The 26,560-nt window shown below is 39.7% G+C and overlaps 1 protein-coding gene across 2 annotated transcripts in view; it reads right to left on the reverse strand.

Annotated features, from left to right (window-relative positions):
- The window catches only part of AKAP12 (A-kinase anchoring protein 12), a 228,060-nt gene that overhangs the window by 16,246 nt on the left and 185,254 nt on the right, over nucleotides 1–26,560 (reverse strand). The window contains exon 1 of one of the 2 annotated variants that reach the window (XM_073627779.1): nucleotides 21,948–22,235. The exons of the other annotated variant lie outside the window; for it this stretch is intronic. Coding sequence (XP_073483880.1) covers nucleotides 21,948–21,972 — 25 coding nt within the window. The 5' untranslated portion in view covers nucleotides 21,973–22,235. Of the gene's footprint in view, nucleotides 1–21,947; nucleotides 22,236–26,560 lie in introns of those variants that run through there. 2 annotated transcript variants of the gene reach the window in all.

The following is a 26,560-nucleotide window of genomic DNA, read 5'->3' on the forward strand; positions in this document are numbered from 1 at the left end:
ATGTACAGTATATTCAAAAAATAAATACTTTAAGTTTATCTATTCGTCCATACAGAAGTATGAGCACATTAGTGTTTTCAGACAGCACACACGTAAACGAAAGAAAAAAAATCATGAATTTACGCTATTTTTCTTCTTTATGACTTTTAGTGGGTATTACAGAAATTAAAACACCCATTGTATTTATAATCTATCCTGACAGACTTAAAGCATATCTAAACCCAAGAACAAAAATGTATTGCAGCTTAGCAGACCTTAAATGTGGTGTTTGCATTAGTTTTTTTTTTTTTTTTAACCCAGTAATCCTGTAATTAACACACCTCCTGTCATTGGGTGACAACCATACTGAGCAGCATTGTTACCCTTGAACATGGGTGCTTAATCTGTGGCCCTGCAACTGTTGCGGAACTACAAGTCCCATCAGGCCTCTGACTTTGGGAGTCATGCTTCTAACTGTCTGCGGCTTGCAATGCCGTATGGGACTTGTAGTTCTGCAACAGCTGTAGGACCACAGGTTGATCACCTATGCCCTAGAACTAAGAGGACTACATAACATCTTCCTCGCTTTTCCAATCTTTTTACAATGTTTGGTAGTCCACGAAGATAACAAAGAACAATGCTAAATGATAATAGTCTAGAGGCAGAGAGTGCAGGAAGTTATTAGCTCACAAGATTTCTGTCTGGATAAACAAATTTTTTTTTTTTTAACTGTCAAACAGATTTCATAAAACACTTTCAATGGTTTATATAACAGGCCAAAAGGGAGCAAACGGGAGAAATACATATACATATACTTTGAGTGTCAACAGAATGGAAACAGAATTAAAGTGGTTGTAAACCCACTTAGTAAAAATCACGCAATCCCCTGGCTTTCATAATACTAAGCGTTCAGTATGTGTGCTTTATAAAAAAAAAAAACTTTCTATACCTGATTTAGTATTGACGCTCAGCGTTCATGTAGCTGGCCGGCTTTCCTCTCTCCCGATCTAACAGGTACAGCGGGAGGGGCTGAAATTCCCCAGTGAAGTCAGTGGGGGGGGAGAGCGTCGCTATTAAATTAGGTATAGAAAGGCTTTTTTTAAATAAAGCACACATACAGGACACTTAGTATTTTGAAAGCCAGGGAATTTTGTGTATAAAATGTATAAAAGGAGCAGGATCCATTTTTTTTGTAAGTTAACAAACACTTTAACTAAACTTGAATATAAAAATTAATACAAAAAACAAAATGTTTGTTACATCCAAAAATATTTTTATCATGAAATACTTTCTGTTTACACTCAGCTTTATACATTAAAGTGAGCTAATGTAATTTAAGCTGATATACAAACTAAACAGAACTGTAAAAAATGTGCGCAAATCTATACTTTTCAATTTACTGTACTTTCTTTCACTGATATGGGCAGTTTAACAAATGAACACTAGATGGCAGTGTAATCACAGTTTACTTTAGTATCATCATGTCTTATCTTAAATGGGCCAAGGATGTCACCAAAAACCACAAAAAAATGTATAGTAGGGCTTTTCTGTTTTTGTTTTCTTGCTTTATCAGAACATGTTTTTGTGTCTGAAACCAAACTGAAAAAAACTGCATGAAACATATAGATGTATGTGGAATCCATATTTCTAAAAAGACTCATCATGTCTATGAATAAAATTATTCAGCAGGAGCCAAGAAAAAAATCAAAAAATCAGGATAGATCTCAGGTTTTTCTATGCTGTCAACTTTGATGAAGTTGAATTAGATATGGATACATCCTGATAATGTGCTATACAATATTCAGATATTTACTTTGCACCAATGTGCTATACAATCTTTTTAGGAATAAAGAAGGTGTCAGGGATATCATTAGAAGCATAAAACCCTCAGCAAAGACCTAATGTTGATCTTTGATTTATCTTCGGTCCTCTGTGTTTTATATCTATAGCTATCCCAGCCATAAATGTAAGGGTCGGCAAACGATAGACCCAAAGTTTAGCCTTGGGATATGGAGACAAGGACAGGAATAAAAAAAAAATCCCCCCCCGCCAAAAAAAAAAAAAAAAAATACAAAGAAGACAAGGACAGTCTCTCTAAGCACACAGTATTGTATCTGCCAAAGGATTTTTTTTCTGTCCAACTAAACCTGAGATTTACACAGAACAGTAGAGCATGGAAATATTAAAATTCCTTTTGGTTTTACAGCTATCTGGAGCTCTGTTAAAGAGATTTACTCTCACTTCTTGTTCTGGTGATAATGGTTTCAACAGACAGCAGTAAGAGAAAATCTGCAATAGGAACACTGACAGAAAAAAAAAAATATATATATATATATATATATATATATATATATCTGACAGGGATTCTAACATTCCCCTACTTTAATCATTAGTATTCCTGTCTATTTCTGTTGGCGATTTCTTCTCACTTCCTGTCTAGTAAAACATAGTAAATCAGGGTAGAAAGTGAGGGTAAATTTCTCCAACACTTCCCCACATTAATGTTTTAAAAATCTTGCATATAAGTAATGTTTTTTTTTTTCGATAGCGAAACAAAGGATTAGAAATCTTGTCAATTTTTTTTTTTTATTTCTTTCTGAGTTCATCCTTTCAGTCTGTCCTGGTAGCTATTGCCACCCAAACAGAAAATATGTTGAAATTCAAAAGCTGTCACCAGAACAAGAAGTAAGCATAAATCTTCTGCTGGAGACACCTGTTCTGGTGACAATTGTCTAAGAGCCCCCCCCCCCTCTTTGTAAAGATATCCATTCACTTCCTGTTGTGTTCCTGGGGCAGAAAGTGCAGAGAAAGTGTGCAGACTGCAAAAAATAAAAATAAAAAAATAAGCTGACAAGGGATTTAACCCTTCCCTATCCAAAATGTTAAAAAAAAAAATTGGCATTACATGTCACTTTTTAAAATCAGTAAACAAGCTTCAAAACAAACTCTCACTGACCTCTGTAGCTGCAGGCCCTGTGAAGCATTTTCATAAGTTCAGTTCACCTTGGTTACCCCCCTCAGCAGTGACTTGACAGCGTTCTAGACTTCTAATTTCTAAGGCCGGGTTCACACATATGTGCGAACTGGATGCGTTTTTAACTGCATCCAATTCGCATGACATGCCCAGGGCAGCCGTGGTGCGGTTTTAAAAAAGGGTCCTGTGCGTTTTTGGGTCTGGTTCAGGTGTGAATTCAGACAAAAATTCGCACCTGAATCACACCTGAAACGGTGAACAGAAATGCACCGGACCCTGGACTGCAAATCGCAGCCGCACATACAGTATCTCACAAAAGTGAGTACACCCCTCACATTTTTGTAATACAGCTTGTATAACAGTATAAATTTGCTGTCCCCTCAAAATAACTCAACACACAGCCATTGTCTAAACTGCTGGCAACAAAAGTGAGGACACCCCTAAGTGAAAATGTCCAAATTGGGACCAATTAGCCATTTTCTCTCCCTGGTGTGACTCATTAGTGTTATAAGGCCTCAGGTGTGAATGGGGAGCAGGTGTGTTAAATTTGGTGATATCGATCTCACTCTCTCATGCTGGTCACTGGAAGTTCAACATGGCACCTCACGACAAAGAACTCTCTGAGGAGCTGAAAAAAAGAATTTTTACTCTATATAAAGATGGCCTAGGCTATAAGAAGATTGCCAAGACCCTGAAACTGAGCTGCAGCATGGTGGCCAAGACCATGCAGCGGTTTAACGGGACAGGTTCCACTCAGAACAGGCCTCGCCATGGTCAACCAATAAGAAGTTGAGTGCACATGCTCCGCGTCGTATCCAGAGGTTGTCTTTGGGAAATAGACGTATGAGTGCTGCCAGCATTGCTGCAGAGGCTGAAGGTGTGGGGGAGGGGTCAGCCTGTCAGTGCTCAGACCATATGCCGCACGCTGCATCAAATTGGTCTGCATGGCTGTCGTCCCAGAAGAAAGCCTCTTCTAAAGAAAATGCACAAGAAAGCCCGCAAACAGTTTGCTGAAGACAAGCAGACTAAGGACATGGACTACTGGAACCATGTCCTGTGGTCTAATGAGATCAAGATAAACTTATTTGGTTCAGATGGCGTCAAGCGTATGTGGCGGCAACCAGGTGAGGAGTACAAAGACAAGTGTGTCTTGCCTACAGTCAAGCATGGTGGTGGGAGTGTCATGGTCTGGGGCTGCATGAGTGCTGCCGGCACTGGGGAGCTACAGTTCATTGAGGGAATCATGAATGTAAACATGTACTGTGACATACTGAAGCCGAGCATGATCCCCTCCCTTCAGAGGCTGGGCTGCAGGGCAGTATTCCAACATAATGACCCCAAACGCACCTCCAAGACGACCACTGCCTTGCTAAACAAGTTGAGGGTAAAGGTGATGGACTGGCCAAGCATCTCTCTAGACCTATAAATAAAAAATATGAACCGCGCTAAAAAACAAGTGAGATAAATGTGAAAATACTAAGAGAATAATACAACAAATATCCCTAAATGACAAATATAACAATGAAGTGATCAGAAAAAATTAAATCAAAAATAAATTATCCCAATAGAAAAAAAAAAAATTAAAGTCCAAAAGAACCCAAATAGTATCCAATAGTAGGTGCAATGGAGCTTGACAGTTCATCAAATAACACCATGTGAATCCACCACCAGAAAGATTGCACGCTTACCAGAGGTAAGCTGTGATTCAGCTTATTAAGGAATCAGATGTCCGTTCGATGAAGGCCTCCTATTCCGACCTCACCATGGGAGGGAGACAGGCAAAGTGGCTCCATCCAGTGGGTAGATGGACAATCAGCAACATAGACCCAAAAAGATGAAAAAACGGATCTCCATAGTCTAAATTAGTCAACAATGGTTTTATTAAAAAAGGAGTTACACTTACACGAATATGTAGATAAAAAGCAGAAGAACAAAGGTAAAATATAACAGCCAGCCATCCTGCAGACACCCGTTCAGGACGAGGTACTCAACGATGACGTCAGCGCGTCAACCATCCGACATACATTTCGTCTTAAAAGGACGTCGTCTATGGCTATGTCTCTAGACCTAAACCCTATTGAGCATCTGTGGGGCATCCTCAAATGGAAGGTGGAGGAGCGCAAGGGCTCCAACATCCATCAGCTCTGTGATGTCATCATGGAGGAGTGGAAGAGGACTCCAGTGACAACCTGTGAAGCTCTGGTGAACTCCATGCCCAAGAGGGTTAAGGCAGTGCTGGAAAAAAATGGTGGCCACAAAATATTGACAATTTGGGCCCAATTTGGACATTTTCACTTAGGGGTGTACTCACTTTTGTTTAGACATTAATGGCTGTGTGTTGAGTTATTTTAAGGGACAGCAAATTTACACTGTTATACAAGCTGTACACTCACTACTTTACATTGTATCAAAGTGTCGTTTCTTCAGTGTTGTCACATGAAAAGATATAATAAAATATTTACAAAATGGTGAGGGGTGTACTCACTTTTGTGAGATACTGTATGTGTGGCTGCGGTTTGCAGTCCAGGGTCCGGTGCGTTTCTGTTCACCGGTTCAGGTGCGATTCATGAGATACTGTATGTGAACCCGGCCAAATGCTTGTTAGGAGTATGCAAATATTTAGATGTTCATAGTCTGGCTACTAATTAAAGTAAATGTTGTAGTAACATAAAATATGAGCTTACTTAAAATAGACCAAAAATCTAAGAAAAATAAAAGCCTCTTCTTCCAAGCTTGTACTCCCTACTGCGTCCCAAGAACGGGTCAATGAGGAGCTGTCCATGTTCGAAGCCTGAAGACCACCTACCCCAACACATTTCACTCATTATGACCTAGTCATAGACAATCACTACAATTAAGCCTGTATGGTTGAAATGCATGCTGCTTGCAGGACTTTTTTTCCTGTCCTACAAGCACACCGCCCCAGTGTGAAAGCACTTGGGCTAAAATACTGGGGCTGCAGAAGAGGCAGTTTACAGGCGCTTTACATGCGCTATTTTTAGCATAAAAACGCCTGTAAAGCGCCTCAGTGTGAAAGGGGGGTCTTAGTGTATGATAGAGGCACAAAGGATTTTAAATCTCAGAATAATTCTCATTGTATCATGGTTGTGCAAACCCCAGGAGTTAGACAACCAATGCAACCAAGACAGATGGCATCTAATGGTTTTGAATGTTCTATATTGTTATCAACAGAAGCACATTTTTTGGCTCATTAAAGGAGAGACAGCGCTAAAACTTTTTCTTCTTTTTTTTTTTTTTTTTTAATAAAGTGTGGAAAAAAAAGTGTGGAAAAACTAGAATCACTGAATCTCTGACAATTTTTGTGTCAGGTAAATTCACTCTGATGGAGACAAAAAGTGATGGGAAATTCAAAATCAAAATTCAAAATTGTAGAGTTGTCACTAAAATACAGTTAGGTAAGTTTTTCAAAGGGAATATTTGATCCGATGACAATTGTCTAAGATGGGAATTGTGCTCACTTTGAAGTATCCCAAGGAGAGCCTAAGTTGATATTACAAGGGACCTTACTTACTATTCCCTACTTTCTCCAAAATGAAAACATTTTTTAGCTATACATACACGTTAAAATTGTCTATTGGCTCATCATAGATTGGACTGATTACTGAAAAACACAAAAAAGTGTATATCCCCGAAAATAAGTTTGTTTTGATTTCTGTTTAATTATATAAAAAAAATAAATTAAAAAAAAACAACTTTATAGAAGGCTTTCAGTAGATGCCTCGTAGAGGGTACCACACTTTTAAAGCACTACAAGAATTCCATCAGCAGCAAAGGGTGGACAGTTACTGACAGCTGTTGTGGATGCTGCTTTTGTATCTAATCATTTTTTACATTCTTTGTGCAGGACCAGGCACCACAGATCAGTTATGGGTGGTTGTATGAAGATACAAACACCACAGATGATCCTCTAAATAGCAATGGCTAAACATATACTACACATGTGATGGTTATGAATCAGATAAGAAAATGCATTCCCTAGTTTGGAAGCAAAGAGGGAAGAAGCTGTATTAGTATAAACCTCTGATAAACAAACAGAATAGGAAGAATGCTGATAAAGAAAGGAACAGCCTGGCACTTTGATTTCTGGGTTCCCTTGTTAAAGTGGAGTTCCACACACTTTTACAACTCTTCAGCATCCCTCACTAAACTGTGCACTGTAAACGAATTGGATTTTTTAAATTTTTTTTCTCAGCACCTCCTGTATATCTGCTGTATTAATTTTTCACTTCCTCCTCCCTGGCCGTGGCCCACCGCATCATTTCCTGTTTGCAATGCCTTCTGGTAAGGGGCGTCAACTTCCTCTGACACTGCCGTTGCTATGGAAACCTGACCTGAAACCTATTACACTGCTTGTGCTGCACTGAGCATGTGCGAGATCTGCAAGGATGAGATCCAGGAAGAAATACAGTCTGGCTTCAGATGCCCACACTTAAGATGGCCCCGGCCTGCTGTAAGTTTATAAAATAATAAACTACTGCTATAAACTAACAAAACAGACCTTAGTTTACAGACTAACTTTACTAGAATACATTAAGCTTGTGTATTATAGGGGTATTTTTATTTAAAAAGCATAATTTCGGCCGGAACCCCACTTTAAGAGCACCAAAAGATGTGTAGGTTTGTTCTCACTTTATATTTCTCAAAAGGTTGCATACTGCTCATCTCAGCATTGTACTTGTTGGGATTGATCACACTATGGAGATGATTTACTAAAGGCAAATAGACTATGCACTTTGCAAAGTGCAGTTGAACTCTGCAAGTGTAGTAGATCCAGAGCTTAGTAAATGAGGTAAAGCTTCACTTTGCAAAGAATACCCAATCACATGCAATGATGCAAGGACAATAAAAAAAAACACAGCATTTTTGTTTGCACGTGATTGGATGATGGAAGTCAGCAGAGCTTCTGCTCATTTACTAAGCTCTGGAGCAACTGCTCTTGCAAAGGGCATAGCCTATTTGCCTTTACTAAATCAACCCCTATGAATCACCTCTGAATCGCACAGGAACTGCACTCATTTTTATTGGACTCAAAGCACACCGCAACGCACCAAAGCAGTGCATGCACTAAGTTTGGAAATGCACTGCAACTGGATTGCATGGTACAGGCAAATGCACTGCGTTTGCGACCTGCATTTGGGGTGTTGTTAACATTGCACTGACAACCACTGCAGATCGCAAGGGCAGTGCATTTTGAATGTGAAGCAAGAAACACGCAAGGATCATGGGTTTCCAGCACCACATTCTAGTGTGAACCGGGGTTGACTGTACACTTTGCAAGGGAATTATCCCCAGAGCTTAACGAATGAGGTGAAGTTCTGCCAACTTTCATCATCTAATCATGTGCAAGAAACACTACTTTTTCTTTCATTTTTTTTGCACGATTAGATATTCTTCGGATAGTTAAACTTCATTACATTCACTAAGCTCTGAAGCAAATTCCCGTGAAAAGTGCAACTACTCTTGCAAATTAGACAGCTTATTTGCCTTTAGTAAATCAACCACAATATGTAAACAGAGAGTGGAATCATTTTTGGGCAGAGGTATTTTTAAAGTATGGATGATTGAATTAACACTTTTTTTTTTTTTTCGCCTGTCCTTTTCAGTTTTTAGGGTACTCATAAACATGAGAAAACAACCCTCGTCAACTGAAATATGTGGAAATGGCAACTGGCCATGTTGGATATATCAAGCCATTGCTATTGTTTTCTTGAAGATAATTGTACTTGTTGGGATTGATCACACTATGGAGTTGATTTACTAAGGCAAATAGACTGTGCACTTGAACTCTGCAAGTGTAGTATTTCCAGAGCTTAGTAAATGAGGTAACATAGGAGTCCAGCTATGTTCCCCGATTACAACTACACTGAAAACAAACATGAACACTAGGGTAACCCCTTGGTAAAAGTCTCAGAAGTCTAATAATGCCCTCTGATGTCTATAGTGAGCCTAAGAATTATGGTTCAAATCTTACTTTAATGACATCAAAAAAGTCAACAGCAATATGCTAGTTAGCTACATGGTGCCCCTTTGCACACAGGTGACAGATTTGCATTGTAACTCACAGTTGCAGCAAACCATGTTTGAGCATTGAGGTAAAAGCAGAGTGTTAACATATTCAGTGCAAATGTATCTCATTGGTTTCAAATACAAAGTTTTATGCTTATTTGTGGTCACTGAGATGGGCTGTCCAATGACCTATGCTATGTGTGCATTATAGCCAGCTTTTATCATGAAGGTAAATGCAGGCTATAGACACAGACATTTGTGTCATTGCATTAACAGAACAACAGAATATGCTGAAATTAGCTAGAAGTTTATGCATGTCCTAAGTAAAATGCATCCCACTTTATATTAACCACTTTAATACTGGGCACTTATATACCTTCCTGCCCGGACCAATTTTCAGCTTTCAGCGCTGTCGCAATTTGAATGACAATTGCGCTGTCATGCTACACTGCACCCAAACTAAATGTTTATCATTTTGTTCCCACAAATTGGTGGTATTTGATCACCTATGGGATTTTTATTTTCTGCTAAACAAATAAAAAAAAGACCAAAAAAAAAATGTCTTTTTTTGTTTCAGTTGCAAAACTTTGGAAACAAGTAAGTTTTCCCCTTTACTGATGGGCACTGATGGGGCTGCACTGACGGGCACTAATAAGGCAGCACTGATGGGCACCGACGAGGTGGCACTGATGAGGTGGCATTGATGGGCACTAATATGCGGCACTGATGGGGCACTGATAGGCGGCACTGATAGGTGGCACTGATAGGCGGCATGGATGGGCATGGATAGGCGGCACGGATGGGCACTGATAGGCAGCACGGATTAGCACTGATAGGCGGCATGGATGGGCACTGATAGGTGGCACTGATGTACTGTAATGTATGGTACTGATGGATGCCAATCAGTTCCAAACAATAATGCCTGTCAATCAGTGATGCCGATTGTGGGCACTGATTGGCATCCATTGTGGGCACTGATTGGAGGTCTAGGGTGGCATACCTGGTGGTCCAGTGTGGGCATCCTCAGGGGGGCTGCACTGATAATCGATCAGCACAGACCCCCCTGTCAGAGGAGCAGCCGATCGGCTCTCCTCTACTCGTGTCTGACAGACGCAAGTGAGGAAAAGCCAATCACCGGCTCTTCCTGTTTACATCATGATCAGCTGTGATTGGACATGGCTGATCAAGTGGTAAAGAGTCTCCGTCAGAGACTGTTTACCTAGATCGGTGTTGCGGTGTGTCAGACTGACACACCGCAACAACGATCACCGCAATGCGCGTCCCCGGGGGCGCGCAGCGGCTTAATATCCTGAAGACATCATATGACGTCCGGTCAGGATATTGAAACCACTTTGCCGCCGTCATTTTGCTATATAGCGGGCGGCAAGTGGTTAATAACTGAATCTGACCATTAAAAATGATACATTGAATAGCACTATTGTATTTGTCGTATAGTTGTGTGCAATCTCAGCCATTGTTTAATGCAGAAAGAGTGGAGTTTAGGTGATAACCCTTTTCATAGATAACCTAAGTTACTAAAGTTGGAAGCATTTAGGTCCTTCCTTAGTTTCCTTCCTCAGTCATTATATAGCTCCTTCCTCAGGCTTTGTATACTGCCTGTGTAATGCACTTAAGGAATGGCCCACAAACTTGCATTTTGCATAATAACTAACACTAGCCAATAAAACAAAACTTGTAGTTTTCTGCACTAGTGTATTTAAAACTACCCTGTTACCAGCTTCTGTGAGCTAATTATTAAGTAAAGCCATTACTGTCTGTGATCTAAGATGAAGAACCCTTAAGCATACAGTAGTAGAATACTATAACACAAGGAGGAATGTTTTGCAGTAAGCAGAGCTGGACTTATCCTTCCCGCCATCCTATTCCAATTGTCTTGTGCCAGCCCTGTCTAACCCCCAGTCAGCTAACCAATTTTAGTATGGTACCTAAGCAGGTGAACTGTACACTCCACCAACAAAAGTGCAGTAACTTAGCAAGGACAGCAACAATTAGTACAGAGCCGGATTTGTTTGGTAGGCATGAAGGCAGTCTGGAACCTAAAAAGTCAGCAAAATATGTGTCTAGCTATGTGCCACCCCTGGCAGACCTGCTTCCCTAAGCTATGGCCTAGGTTGGCTATGCAAAAATCTGCACTGGCAGTAACCCATATAAACTTGGCACAATTTAGTCCTCTGAGGCATAAGAGTGGACAAACAAAAATGACTGCATACTACCGCTGTTTTCATTTTATCACATAAGGTCATTATGGAGTTTATCCTAAACTGTTATCAGCACCCGAGTTTCAGTTCAGCTGTAGATAAACCCTTAAAACCATTTATCACTCTGTGTATAGATGTGCAAACATAATAGTAGGAACCCTACCTTCTCAACCTGTCCCAAATTTTTAACAAGTAGAAATATCCTGTTAAGTCGCTCAATAAGTTTCTTAACTTAAAGTGATTGTAAATGCTAATTTTTTAAATTAAAATAACAAACATGTCATACTTATGTAATAACTATGCATGTAACATGTAATAATTATGCATAGAGCAGCCCTTATCCTCCCCCTGCCGCATCACCTGGCATCTCCATCCCTCTAGGTCTCCTCATAGCAAGCTGCTTGCTCTGGGGGCACTTGTGCGTTCTCACTCCATAGCCCTAATCTGTGTGTCTATTGACACACAGAGCAAGGCACAGTCCCAACCCACCCCCGGCACCCTCCTCACTGACTGTGATTAAAAGCACCCGGCTCCTGCTGCTGTCTCTGAGCCAATGAGGAGGGAGAGAGCTGAAAGGGCGACTACACCCATGCACATTGTTGGATCAAGATCGGGCTCAGGTAAGTATAAGGTGGAGCCAGGCTGCATGCAGAAGGTTTTTTTAACTTGATGGTATAAAGCATTAAGGTATAAAACCGTCTGCCTTTAGAACCACATTAAATGGTTTTGAGCAGTACATATCAGAAGCTTCTTGTGTTTTTCAAGAGTAGCAATACCACTTTACATTCCAATGTCACTTCATATTTCAATAACCACCCTTAATACTATTATTTACATTTTAATGACATATATTTTTTAATTGCAAAAAATGTGGTTGGTTGAATCAAAGGTAATTATAGAGGAGTAAACTAGTGACAGTTAAATAGTGCATGAGCTTAAAAAGCTAAATCACAAAATTACATTTCAGGACACTGAATACAACTACAGCTGAATAAGAATGAGAAATAAGTATTTAATTGCAGAAAGGGCAGTACAGGGGTGGGCATTGACATGCTGGCATCTCACTGAGAATAAAGGGCAGTTAGACATCTCAAATGACTCCACAATTTGCAACCGTTTACCTCCTGATTCAACTGACGGATGGAGGTGGTGCACACACTCTGAAAGATTTATTCCCTCTTCTTCATAGAGAAGAGAACAGTGGGCTATAAACAAAGCGATTTTCCAATATGTTGCAATAACGGTTTCTTTAGATGGTCAAGTGGCCATTACTAAACCTCTGCATAGCACAGATGTTTATGGCCAGCCATAAACATATGCGGACGAAATCAATATTATATTTTATTAACTGAAGTGACATTGGCATTCCAGAAACAGAATGTGCTAGGTCTCTTAGGGCCTGGGGACACAGGGTTTTTTGTTGGGTGCCAAAACAGTTGATGGAAGTGCAGCTTGATGCAGCTCTTAATTAAATCAACTGCATGTCACAAGTAGGTCGACTGTAGTTCAATGCACCTACATATTTTAACATTTAAGGATCTATTTAAGCTAATTAAAATAAAGATTAGACTTAGTGGCTCGGAGGAGCAGATGTTTTGTGTGCTTTTTACATGCTGTACAATGCCCTCATGCATTAAACTGTGTCTGTTTATTGTCTTCGGAATAAACACGCAGGGCAAACCTACTTGGTCTGTCCATGGGTGCTCCTGTCTCGTGCATAGTCACCACTGTCTTTACCAGTTGAGAAAGTCTCTCTTACAATGAATCGAAAATATAAATATAAAATATATATATATATATATATATATATATATATATATATATATATATATATATATATACACACACAGTATCTCACAAAAGTGAGTACACCCCTCACATTTTTGTAAATATTTTATTATACCCTTGTCATGTGACAACACAAAAAAAAAATGACACTTTGCTACAATGTAAAGTAGTGAGTGTACAGCTTGTATAACAGTGTAAATTTGCCGTCCCCTCTAAATAATTCAACACACAGCCATTAATGTCTAAAACGCTAGCAACAAAAGTGAGTATACACCTAAGTGAAAATTTCCAAATTGGGCCCAATGAGCCATTTTCCCTCCCCGGTGTCATGTGACTCGTTAGTGTTACAAGGTCTCAGGTGTGAATGGGGAGCAGGTGTGTTCAATTTGGTGTTATTGCTCTCACTCTCTCATACTTGTCACTGGAAGTTCAACATGGTACCTCATGGCAAAGAACTGTCTAAGACCTGAAAAAAAGAATTGTTGCTCTACATAAAGATGGCCTAGGCTATAAGAAGATTGCCAAGACCCTGAAACTGAGCTGCAGCACAGTGGCCAAGACCACACATCGGTTTAACAGGACAGGTTCCACACAGAACAGGCCTCGCCACAGTCGACCAAAGAAATTGAGTGATCAGTATCATATCCAGAGATTGTCTTTGGGAAATAGATGTATGAGTGCTGCAAGCATTGCTGCAGAGGTTGAAGGGGTGGGGGTCAGCCTGTCAGTGCTTAGACCATATGCCGCACTCTGCATCAAATTGGTCTGCATGGCTGTCATGCCAGAAGGAAGCCTCTTCTAAAGATGATGCAAAGAAAGCCCGCAAACAGTTTGCTGAAGACAAGCAGACTAAGAACATGGATTACTGGAACCATGTCCTGTGGTCTGATGAGGCCAAGATAAACGTATTTGTTCAGATGATGTCAAGCGTGTGTGGCGGCAACCAGGTAAGGAGTACAAAGACAAGTATGTCTTGCCTACAGTCAAGCATGGTGGTGGGAGTGTCATGGTCTGGGGCTGCATGAGTGCTGCCGGCACTGGGGAGCTGCAGTTCATTGAGGGAACTATGAATGCCAACATGTACTGTGACATACTGAAGCCAAGCATGATCCCCTCCCTTTGGAGACTGGGCCACAGGACAGTATTCCAACATGATAACGACCCCAAACACACCTCCAAGGCTACCACTGCCTTGCTAAAGAAGCTGAAGGTAAGGGTGATGGACCGACCAAGCATGTCTCCAGACCTAAACCCTATTGAGCATCTGTGGGGCATCCTCAAATGGAAGATGGAGGAGTGCAGGGTCTCTAACATCCACCAGCTCCTGATGTCATCATGGAGGAGTGGAAGAGGACTCCAGTGGCAATCCGTGAAGCTCTGGTGAACTCCATGCCCTAGAGGGTTAAGGCAGTGCTGGAAAATAATGGTGGCCACACAAAATATTGACACTTTGGGCCCAATTTGGACATTTTCACTTAGGGGTGTACTCACTTTGTTTCCAACGGTTTAGACATTAATTAATAAAAATGTAGTGAAACTGTGGACAGGTTATGAATATTTAAATATTTACGTTTTGTTAAAGCTGAACTCCAGGTATGGCTCTTATTGCATATTTACATTGGTCCAGCCTGGACCAATGTAAGTATATATATATAGTGATAGATAGATATATCTATCTATCTCTATAGATAGATAGATAGATAGATAGATAGATAGATAGATAGATAGATAGATAGATAGATAGATAGATAGATAGATAGATAGATAGATCTATCTCTCTCTCTCTCTATATATATATATATTTACATTGGTCCAGGCTGGACCAGTGTAAATATGCAATAAGAGACATACCTGGAGTTCAGCTTTAAAAAAACGTAAATATTTAAATATTCATAACCTGTCCACAGTTTCACTACATTTGTAAAGGAATATTGTGAAGATACTGTGTATATATATATATATATATATATATATATATATATATATATATATATATATATATAAAGCACTATAGCCTTGGTGATAACACTCCATTAAAGAATATCCTTGAAGATACAACTTATTTTATTTATCTTAGCCAATGAATTTCAGTCAATTAATAGTGCACACAATGTTTGTCCCTGCCCTTGAATGAGAGGGGTTAAAATTAATAAGAAACATACAGGAGATGTTTTCAGGGATACTACAGTTGACCAAACCAGCCCTCCACGTGCTTAAGTCATCCCTGTCGACATCTGGAGCTGGTTGACAACTCTCCCGTGGGATTCCTAGAGCTGAGCTGGATGCTTTCCAGAAATTCCTAGCATTCTACCTTCATCAGATATGCTATATACACACCCAACTTCCCTCTCCTCGGACCCTTCCAAAGCTCTTTACACAGACTACATTTTGCAAAGTATGCAATTTTTATACTCTACTTTTTGACCAGCGCAGTTTTCGATAGATATTTAACATGAGGTTTATGGTTTACTTCTGGATTTTCTAATCAAAATAAAGGAGAAAGCATGAGAAATAGGAGATGTTCCCCACAAAAACAAATCAAATCCAAGCTGTCAATTTTTCTAGTGCATAGCAGAGAATTGCTCACTGTAACCATCATTTGATAGTTTCTTATTTTTTTGTTTGCTTTTTTGTTTTCTTGGGTTTTTTTTTTTTCTTTCAAATAAAATGTGCAGTGTTCTATAATGTCTAAATCCTTTGATGTTCCCTGTAAACTACTTACACTTAAAGGACCCAAGGAAGAAAACCAAAAAATCATAAAATAAAAAAGATGCCAGATATGTATTCATCTTGATCTGTACAGGTTAACACAAAATACCCCAGTACCAAATGTGCCTCTGCTTCACACCAAAGCAGACCATACATTATGCTATTTTCTTTCCTTCTACCACAGGTGGAAGAAAACAAAATTGCTCAGTTCCCCCCATCAACACAGTCAATGATGATGGGGGAATTCCTCCATCAGCACTATTGTGCTCTTCTGGCGGGGAGCGTGGGGAGCCTTCCTTGCTGGCAAAATACAATGATTAGTGTTGCCGGCTTTAATCGGCGGCACTAATCATTTGGGGAAAACCCAACAGGCTGATTATATAGAAGTTGATTGACTTGTGTACAACCAGGGTGCCCATACATGGATTGAAATTCAACTGGTCCCTGCTGAACCCACCAAATTTCGGTATGGCCATCTTAAGCATTCTGTAAAGAATGTATTTGAGAAATTAGTTTGGTGTAACAGAGAAGTATCTATGCAATGGGATTCTGTTTTTAAAGGAGTCAGTAGAGGATGTCTAAGGCGAAGCAGTCCATTCATATGCAAGTAAAATCCTGTTTTAGAATTTCCCTTGCACATGATTGGGTATTCATAGTGACAAGAAGATATTCACTATATATTTACACAAATTTGTGACTTCCAAAAGTCAGATAATGTCTGCCCCACGCAAGAAAAGCAGTAACGTTTTATTCTCCCTGAGATCTAAACTCGTGTAAAGATGTGGAACCTATGGTTCTTCTCTTTTATTGGGCTTTGGTTTTTGGAGCATCAGAATAAAAAAGTGACTTGTTGTAGAGAGAATTCTGCAAAGTGTATAATGCCACGTACACACGAGTGAACTTTTCGACCGGACTGGTCCGACGGACTATCCGACGGACTTTTGGTGGACTTTCCCAACGAACGGACTTGCCTACACACGATCACACCAAAGTCCGACGGATTCATACAAGATGACGTACAAACGGACTAAAATAAGGACGTTCATAGCCAGTAGCCAATAGCTGCCCTAGCGTCGGTTTTTGTCCGTTGGACTAGCATACAGACGAGCAGACTTTTCAATAGGAACTTGGTCAGGCGGAGTTCCGACGTAAAGATTTGAAACATGTTCCAAATCTAAAGTCCGTCAGATTTTCGACCGAAAAAGTCCGCTGCAGGTCCGATGAAGCCCACACACGGTCGAATTGTCCGCTGGACTCGGTCCGTCGGACCAGTCCGGTCGAAAAGTCTGCTCATGTGTATGCGGCATAAGAGGAATGATATCACATCAGAATAATGCAAGGATGCAAAATGGCAACAGGAGTACATAAAGAGACCCTGTCAACACACTTCTTATCCTCGTGTAAACAATTAATTTATAACTACTTTAATCTCAGTTACTATTGCCCCATGGCCAATCAAATCATTATGTAGGAGTCAGGAAAATCAATAGAATTCAACACTTCAGACTCTTCTCTTTTCTGGTTGGTTGCTGCTGCCCCCCCAAGTCGCTATGCCATGAGGGTCTGTCAGCAGTTCCTATCACAGCCTTGTGAAATGTAAACTGACAGTGCACAAGCTGTGTTTAAAACTTGCGAAGGGGTTGCATTTATGGTAAAATGTTTGCATGTCTAATCACATAAGTTAGTTCAGATGTTATGTTTACATTGTCACATGTGTGCATCCTCCACAAGTGGTTGTGCTTTTGTATACTTTACTGTATAGTACTGTATAGAGCATAGTAGTACAGTTTCTTTATTCCAAGCTTATTACAATACAGTACTATATAGCCGATTTTGTTAGTTGGGGACCTAGGCTAACTTTGTTCAACCCAGTGGGCTGAACGAAAAAAAAAAAAAACCTGAGAACTACATACTAACAGAAGTGATGTTAGTGTGCCAATCTTCCTTCCTGTGCCTTTGTGTTCTAACAGGGGGACTTCCCCCACTGCAAGAACACACTGATCAGAGCTGGCAGCCAGGTCAGATACTGGTTTCCCTGCATGCCTGTTAGACGGCTGTGAAACTGGCTTCTGTAGAACAGACAGCTGTACACACGGGCTGAAGGTCGGCCAGCTCCTGCTAAACCGGCCAATTTTGCTTGATTTTTGGCCTGTGTGTACAAGGCTTAACTCACATTCATACATGTGTACTATGTATATACATACATACTAGGGATAATTTAGACAGGAGACAATAAACCTAACAGTATGTCACTAGACTGTGGGAGGAAACCAGCACAAGTACAAGGAGTGCATGCAAAATCTATGCAGTTAGTGTCACGATTGGGATTTGAGACTCTAGTGCTTGCAGGCAGGGGTGCTAACCACTAAGTCACTGTGCTCCACACCCACTACAGTATATAAAAGCTAGTAAAGAACCTAGCTAAAGTATATGAGGACTGCATCTGTTCTTATATGTGGGCATTGTTCAACTACTTCTGACACCCCACCATCCACTACCAGAAATATATCCAGATCTTTGATAATTGTACATTCTTTTCCCATCCCTATGGAAGGATGATTTCCTTTGACAACGTCAGGCAGGAGCAGACTACTTACTACAAAGTGATAAAAGGGCCTCAAGAACTCATTACAATGTAGTTTGCAATTCTATGCACTGTTTAATTATTCCATGTGACAGGCTTTCTCGTCTGGATAACTTCCAGCCTAAGCAAACAGTTTAAATAAAGCTGCTAAGCTCATTATCAAGACACCAAATGGTTCAACACCAAAGCAACACTTCCTTTGTAGGTAATTCCCTTATGCTAAAGAGCTGCTATTGATCTTTGGCCATGCATTGATTGCCAGAAAAGGATTTTCAATACAATGTTATAATAATTTAAAAACATTAAGGCTAGCCATACATTATACAATTATCTTGTACAAATTTCCTTTAGATTTACCATAACAATATAATATGAGGTCAAACCTAAACACTGTCAATTTCTATGCAATCAGGCAGGCCCTTTCACTACATAGTTGAAAGTAAATGTAAAGAAAATTGTATAATGTATGGCCAGCTTTAAAGTATCACCTTCATTTTTACTTTAAAAACATATTTTAATTTGTAAGTGTAGGCAAAAAAAAACTTTCATTGCAATTGAAGGCTTTCCTACAAAGCTTTTATATAACAAAATTTTACCAATGCAGTTTTGGGATGTGAATTCACTGCTGTATGACACACCCACAATACAGACAACAGCAGTCTAGCCCTTCTGTGATAAATACATAAGTATCCCGTTTCATTAAGTAATGCGAGTCGCAGGAACTGACATAGTCTAATCTGGGATTATTCATTAAATAATTAATCGTCACAGCAAATTGGGTTTCTCCTTTGGGGCAACAATTACGGCCTTAACAGCCTAAAGTTAAAAGATGATTACACAAAAGGGCTATTCAGCAACAAGAATATTTTGAGGATTCAATTGGTTTTAAACTCTGCAAAAGGGCAACCAAACAACAAGCTGCGAAAAAAACAAAACCACTCCTAAGTAAGAGAACAGCAGTGATGTTTAAAAAAACATATAAAACGTCATCCTAATGTTTCATGGTGACTTTAAAAAATAGAAAGGAGCTATATAGTAGGATTTTTGAAAACAATCTCATTGTTTCTAAAAGTAAAAAGTTTTCTAAGTTGTTAGAAAAAAAAAAAGTTTTCTAAGTCATATGGAAGCCAATAGTTCCTTTATGCCATAAACTTTATTTATCAAGGAAAAGATTCAAAAACATAATATGTCCATTTAACCACCAGTGCAGCATGGGACACAGATGTTAAAAAAGTTCAGAAAAGCCAAATGTTAATGCTGCCCACAGTAAGCAGATTCACTCATTGACTCATTGTTATGGGCAACACAGATATTTCTTTTGTCCTTTTTATAAAGCAGCCCCATTATTTTAAGGGCAGTGATGTGCAGTAAAGGCTCTCAGTAGGAAGCTGGATCTCTGTACAATGAAGAGGGCAGACAGTAGCACTGATGAAGAGTAGCTAGAAGATAACATTGGGTGGGGGGTTGCTTGTGAGATGGGAAGATAATCTCAAGGATGTAGTTATTGCCAGAGCACTCCTTGCAACTCACATGGGGTCCAGCAAAAAAGGGTCCCCGTTGCATTTAGGCTACTTAATGATTTATGCAACCAGTAAAAGCAAAACTGTAATGTAATTATATATAAAATGAATTAGGCAAATCAGATTACTGTGAATGCCGTTATAAAAGCAGGCAAAGCTTTTCATCTAGCAAGCTCTAAGGCAAACTCTTTCTACCAAGTGAGGCCAACTGCACTCTTCCAACAGTCCACCTAAAGTTTGTTTTCAGCATTCACAGCCTAGTGGCACCAGCAAAAAAAGATTTTGGTAGTTATTTATGCCTAGTGTCACCCCACCTGAAGTCTGTGGTTTGATAGCAAAAGACAATACTGGAAACAATAATGAAAGGGGCAGAGAAAAGTTGTCCTGAGGGTAGGTGTTCTTTTGGGATCCTACTCCCGCTTACTCCCTAATCTTTATTGGTAATGCTTAGGAAAACACAAAAGTAAAGGTATAAAAAAACAAGTGGTTCATTAAGTATGGTCCTGTTAATATGTGTTTTTGTTTCTTTTTGAATCATTTAGTCCGAGTATAGACCTAGGTTTACCCAAGCATATTTATATTCACTTACTATTAACCAACTCGTTACCGTTGCAGGAAATCTGTTCCAAGTATCCACTGCTCGTTCTAGATTATTTTGTTATTTTGTCATTCTGGAACTGCTACAGTATTTTCTTGTAAATGAATTATAATTGGCTATGTGGTTTAACTATTACTGCAGCTAGTCAGAACTTTCATTGACATCATTGCTGAATGAAGTTAATCCTCTTCACATTCCTCCCTTTAGCCAATTCAAAGTCTCCTTATGAAGTAATCGTTTTTACTGTGCCCATGTAACAAATAATAAAGCCACCTTCCCTAAGGATGCTTCAAATCCTGCGCTTTAAAAATGAATGGGATTAAACTTTCCTAGTCACACTAAAACCTTTTCCATAGTATGAGAACTGAGATCTCTCCCTTCTTGTGCCTCTGCCAGCAACGTTTTTTAATCCACAGCTCAGTGAAGCATTAGGAACAGTAATGCACTGTGCCATTACAGACAATTTTGGGTCAGCTAACACTTAATGCAATTTTTAAAAGAAACAGCACACACTTCACAAAAAACCCTCACTGTAATGTTTGTTTTCTCTTGACATTTTTTTTTTTTTTTTTACTCTTACAATCTTGGATGATAACAGTAAATGGGAGTCATGCTGCAAACAACATTTTCGGTTACTTGATGCTAACAGGTTAACTAGGATGGTTACCCTTGAGACTAGTATCAATTACAAATGTGAGTATTTGTCAAACAGTTCTAGGCAGTGGCAGCTGACAAATGGGAACAAACGCCACTATTGAACCTTACAGCTACTCGTACAGGGAAAATGTAAGAATTGTAAAAAAAATGAAAAACAATAATAATAAAAAAAGATTTATATGTATGTATATATATATATATATATATATATATATATAAAACCTAGTCAAAAAATTATATATATATATATATATCTCTTCCAAAAGTTCTCTAACTTTAAAGTGCAAGCCAACACTGTTTATTTCTCAATATCCTTGTTTGTTTTGTATTCCTCTAATAAAACTGCTAATCTACCCTACCTATAAGGTATAGTAGTACTGTTGAGCTCTATGAACAAGCAGAATTTCCGGCTACCCATGTAGCTCAATGTGCTGCAAAAGGATTGTGCAACCAACAAGCTGTTCTTTATTAATGTATGTAGACACACCTTTTTTCAAAAGACCAACTGACTGAACTACATCGGATGCAAAAAGAAAAGGAAAAATGCTAATTCAAGTTACCTGCCCTCTAGAACAAATACTAAGACAATCAGCAAATGTAACTGCAAATTACATGGATTTCTGCCTTGTCAAATTCATATGTATATAAATACTCCAAAAATTATTAACTTGAACTACAGAGTTACCTTCCGATGTTTACCTTTTAATTTAACCATCAGAGTTGGGAAATTTGCTTGTGAACATACTTTATTCTAACTTACTTTCTTTAAACATCCTTTATTCTAAGCTGTATTCAACAGCATTCATTCAATCAACTGACTTATTTGACCCTGCACCTATGAACTTTGTAAGTCCTCTATAATTACACACTCCCCTCTAATAAGTCAACTTACCGGTTAAAGTTATGGTGCCAAGCATATTTTCTTTCTGAGATTCTTATCCGTATACCCCTACACAACACAGCAGCAGCCTTATCCAGTGTACGCTCACTAGCACAAGTATAATTCCTTGTTACAACTGTGGACAGTAGATGTCGCGTGATGCTTGCTTGAAATCCAGACGTACTATAAGAAAATCCCAGCCACTTGGAGGAAAAAGTATGACATTCCAGTGTTGTCTCCTCTGCTGTTCTTCCTGGGGTCTGTGAAATGAGAGGGAAGCTTCCTTCACACCCCTTTAACAACTTGCCTGACTGAGCAGCCCAAGTTTACTCCAACAGGCTCCCTCCTCCTGCCCCACCCTGTCCTATTGTCTGACAACCCCCAGACCCCACAGAGAGAGGACTTCAAATTGCTCAAACTGAAGGATAGACTCACACAGATCCTTGCGTCCAATACATGACTTCATTGAATAGGGAATTAGCATTTGCGAACAAAAGCTTCCCCCCTTATCTTTAGAACTTTCCTCACATTCCATAAGGATGTATTTTTCCCCCCTTAACCTGTGGGATTTAGCAAATGTAAATTGAACTTGTCTTTCAAAATCTTTCTCTTACTTTTTTTTCCATATGCTCTTGAGTCTTGAGTGAAAACCACTTAAAAAAAAAACATTTCCTTCCCATATTATTCCTTTAGTGCCAAATGGGAAAACAAATATGCATGCTTTGTTTGTGATAAACTAATATACACACCAGTAATCTACTCATATACCAGGATGTGTTTAAATGAAAAAAATGCTGAATCTTGGAAGACTCCAAACTTGTTCCTAGTTATAAAGGCTGACATACACAGCTCAAGTTTTGGCCAATTCTTAATGAATCTGTCAAAATTCAAGCCTTGGGTGGCCCTGTCTGTACCATCTGACCCAAAAAAAGTAAATGTTTTAATCGACTTGAGTTGAAGGAGTTGAATGAAAAATTGTAAGCCGAACAGCGACTGCATCCAATCAGATGCAATCATTGTTCAGGTATTCTGACAGTCACGGATGCCTGGAAAGCAATGGATGTCTTTGGCCAATTATGGCTCTCTCAGCAGAGCGCGCTGTGATTGGCCAAACCATGCAGGTCAGGTGCATGCTTTGGCCAATCATCATACAGCAATGCACTGCGATCTCGGAGTGCATTATGGGGGGTTCTGCGGTGCTTGAATTTCCCGTGAACGCCCCGTATGTTCGGTTTGTTTTAGAACACCCGATGTCAAACTTACGCGGGCTCATCCATAATTTCTACATGTGTGGCCAGCTTAATCAGGACTCAGGAGCCCTCACAATCTGCAAACTTTGTTAAAGCTCAATGCCAGTTTGAGCATCCACCCACCCTTCATCCACAGTGATGCATAGAATGGTGCTCACATTGTGATGTGTGAACCTGGGTCTTTGCAGTATCCACCTGTGGGCCCGGGCAGAGACATCATGATGCATCTCCAGAGGACGTTCCATAACATTCTGAGCTCACAGGAACTAGGTAGATAAGGGAGGCCTCCTGGGCCAATCATGGCCCGGGAGGCCATGATTGGTGTTGCCCACCCTTAGCAATCCTAAATCACACATAGTTGCCATCTATTTGATGGGCGGCTACTGACAACCTTCCGCATATATAATCCAAGCTAAGGGCACTCTGTCAGTATACCCTGCTTGGAATCTGGACCTGAGGACTGGACATGTATCCTCTATGCTCAAAAACCGGGTAGGAACTTTGATGTTCTTAGATATATTATTTGACCCCACACATGTAATACTATGAATTCTTTTCACTTATAATAAGCATGGCCCATTCATTTGAGCAGGCTTTTTACTTGCAATACTACCTGCATTTAAGGTGCCAGCCACCTATATTGTGATGAGGCCTAACAGCATGTAGTATACATGCTTTTTCCTTTTTTTTTTGTTTATTTCCTCACATATCACAAGTAGCAGCAATATAAAATTTTTTTACTGCCGCTAATCTGTCCTAGTTATATATGTTTTCAGCCCTCTGCTCTTGTGTTTTTAGTGATTTACCACAAACACCATCACTTATGAGGCTCTCTAGCTGGAAGGCCCACTATATCATCCATATTGGGGACTACATGTTCCAGACCTGTATTAAGGCCAGGGTATGTGCCTTTAGCTTTTTTCTTTCCTATTTCTTGGTGTCTTTTAACAATAGTATTCAGTTCCATCTGCTAAATTTGTATATGTATGTATATGTGTGTATGTATATCTCACAGGGTCTCAGAATATCTTCATTCCATTTATTTCTGCATTTCTAAATTGTAGGGTTGGCTCTCTAAGGTCTCAGTGCTACCTGCTCCCACCATATAGGTGGAATTCTCTCCTCTTTTATGTCTCTGAAACATAATGATATTGCACAATATAATATAATGGGCAAAAGTACAGATTCTGTCAAACTTTGTTTTTAACTGAAACATGGCATGTGTTCATACAACACCACTTGAAGTGTTTGTTATATCAAAATATGATTAAAATGAAAGTTAAGTTATGATGTATGTAACAAACCTGTGTAAAAATCTGTGAATATGACTCATGTACCTACATTATATTATAGATATGATACTCCTTATTTCCCTGATGAAGGAGACATGAACTCTCCGAAACGTGTCGGCTGAAGGAAGATTCATGATATTTTCATACATTTCAAAGTTGGTGTAATAGTAGCCTAGTTAGCCATGCCCCTTCTTTTTATATGTTGTACCAATAAATTCTGTTTTTACGCATTTCACTTCTCATATATATTTTTTGTAATTCAAGTGCATCAAAAGTCCCCAAAAAATAGGGGAATTTCTCTGTCTGTAAGCATATACTGAGAGAAAGATCAAGTCTGTCATTGCTGAATCCCTCCTCCTAAAATGTTAGTTGCCTGCTTATCTCTAACTTTATTACTTAAGTTGGTCATACACTAGTACGAATATTTGTATGAAACTTCTGCAGTACATTTATTGACTTGATGAAAGTTTAAGATTTAGAGGGTGTGTAAAAAAAAACCTTTCCAATCGATATTTTCTAAAGAAATAAGCTGGCACCAGAGGTGTGCTCCCTTTTCCCAATCCCACAGAATAAACATGTTCAGACATCCCACACATGCATGTGTATTCACAAGGTTCCAGGAAAAGGCCTCCAACAGTGCCTGCAAATCTTGTTATTGTCTAAGGTCTGTGGCCACCATTTCTATTGTATTCCTCAAGATAAAATGACAACAGAGGTGATCCTTTTGGCTTTGATCCTTCCTTCCCACGTCATATATTTTTGAGCTTCAGAGGAAGACGCCCCCTGAAAGGCAGATCATCCCATAATGTCCAGCCGTATCAACAATAATGGCAAACTTTGCTGAATCACTTTAAAAACATAGAAAATATAGTCTACATTCGCATGGGCTGAGAGAGGAGGATAGTTTGCCACATTCAGAAGTGGCTCAATGTAGCCACTGGATGTAATTACACTCTGTGGTATTATATATATATATTTACAGTATCTCAAAAAAGTGAGTACACACCTCACAGTTTTGTAAATATTTTATTATATGTTTTTATGTGACAACACTGAAGAAATTACACTTTGCTACAGTGTAAAGTAGTGAGTGTACAGCTTGTGTAACAGTGTAAATGTGCTGTCTCCTCAAAATAACTCAACAAACAGCCATTAATGTCTAAACCGCTGGCAACAAAAGTAAGTACACCCCTAAGTGAAAATGTCCAAATTGGGCCCAATTAGCCTCCCCCCCCCCCCGGTGTCATGTGACTCGTTAGTGTTATAAGGTCTCAGGTGTGAATGGGTAGCAGGTGTGTTAAATTTGGTGTTATCGCTCTCAATCTCTCATACTGGTCACTTGAAGTTCAACATGGCACCTCATGGCAAAGAACTATCTAAGGATCTGAAAAAAAAGAATTGTTGCTCTGCATAAAGATGGCCTAGCCAATAAGAAGATTGCCAAGACCTTGAAACTGAGCTGCAGCATGGTGGCCAAGACATACAATGGTTTAACGGGACAGGTTCCATTCATAACAGACCTCGCCATGGTCGACCAAGAAGTTGAGTGCAGGTACTCAACATCAGCGACTGGTCTGGGGCTGCATGAGTGCTGCCGGCACTGGGGAGCTACAGTTAATTGAGGGAACCATGAATGCCAACATGTACAGTGACATACTGAAGCAGAATATGATTCCCTTCCTCCAGAGACTGGGCCCCAGGGCAGTATTTCAACATGATAACGACTCCAAACACACCTCCAAGACGACCATTGCCTTGCTAAAGAAGCTAAGGGTAAAGGTGATGGACTGGCCAAGCATGTCTCCAGACCTAAACCCTATTGAGTATCTGTGGGGCATCCTCAAATGGAAGGTGGAGGAGCGCAAGGTCTCTAACATCCAACAGATCCGTGATGTCGTCATGGAGGAGTGGAAGAGGACTCCAGTGGCAACCTGTGAAGCTCTGGGGAACTCCATGTCCAAGAGGGTTAAGGCAGTGCTGGAAAATAATGGTGGCCACACAAAATATTGACACTTTGGGCCCAATTTGGACATTTTGACTTAGGGGTGTACTCACTTTTGTTGCCAGCGGTTTAGACAATAAT

The sequence above is a fragment of the Aquarana catesbeiana genome, linkage group LG04 (assembly GCF_042186555.1).
Source record: "Aquarana catesbeiana isolate 2022-GZ linkage group LG04, ASM4218655v1, whole genome shotgun sequence".
Lineage (NCBI taxonomy): Eukaryota > Metazoa > Chordata > Amphibia > Anura > Ranidae > Aquarana > Aquarana catesbeiana.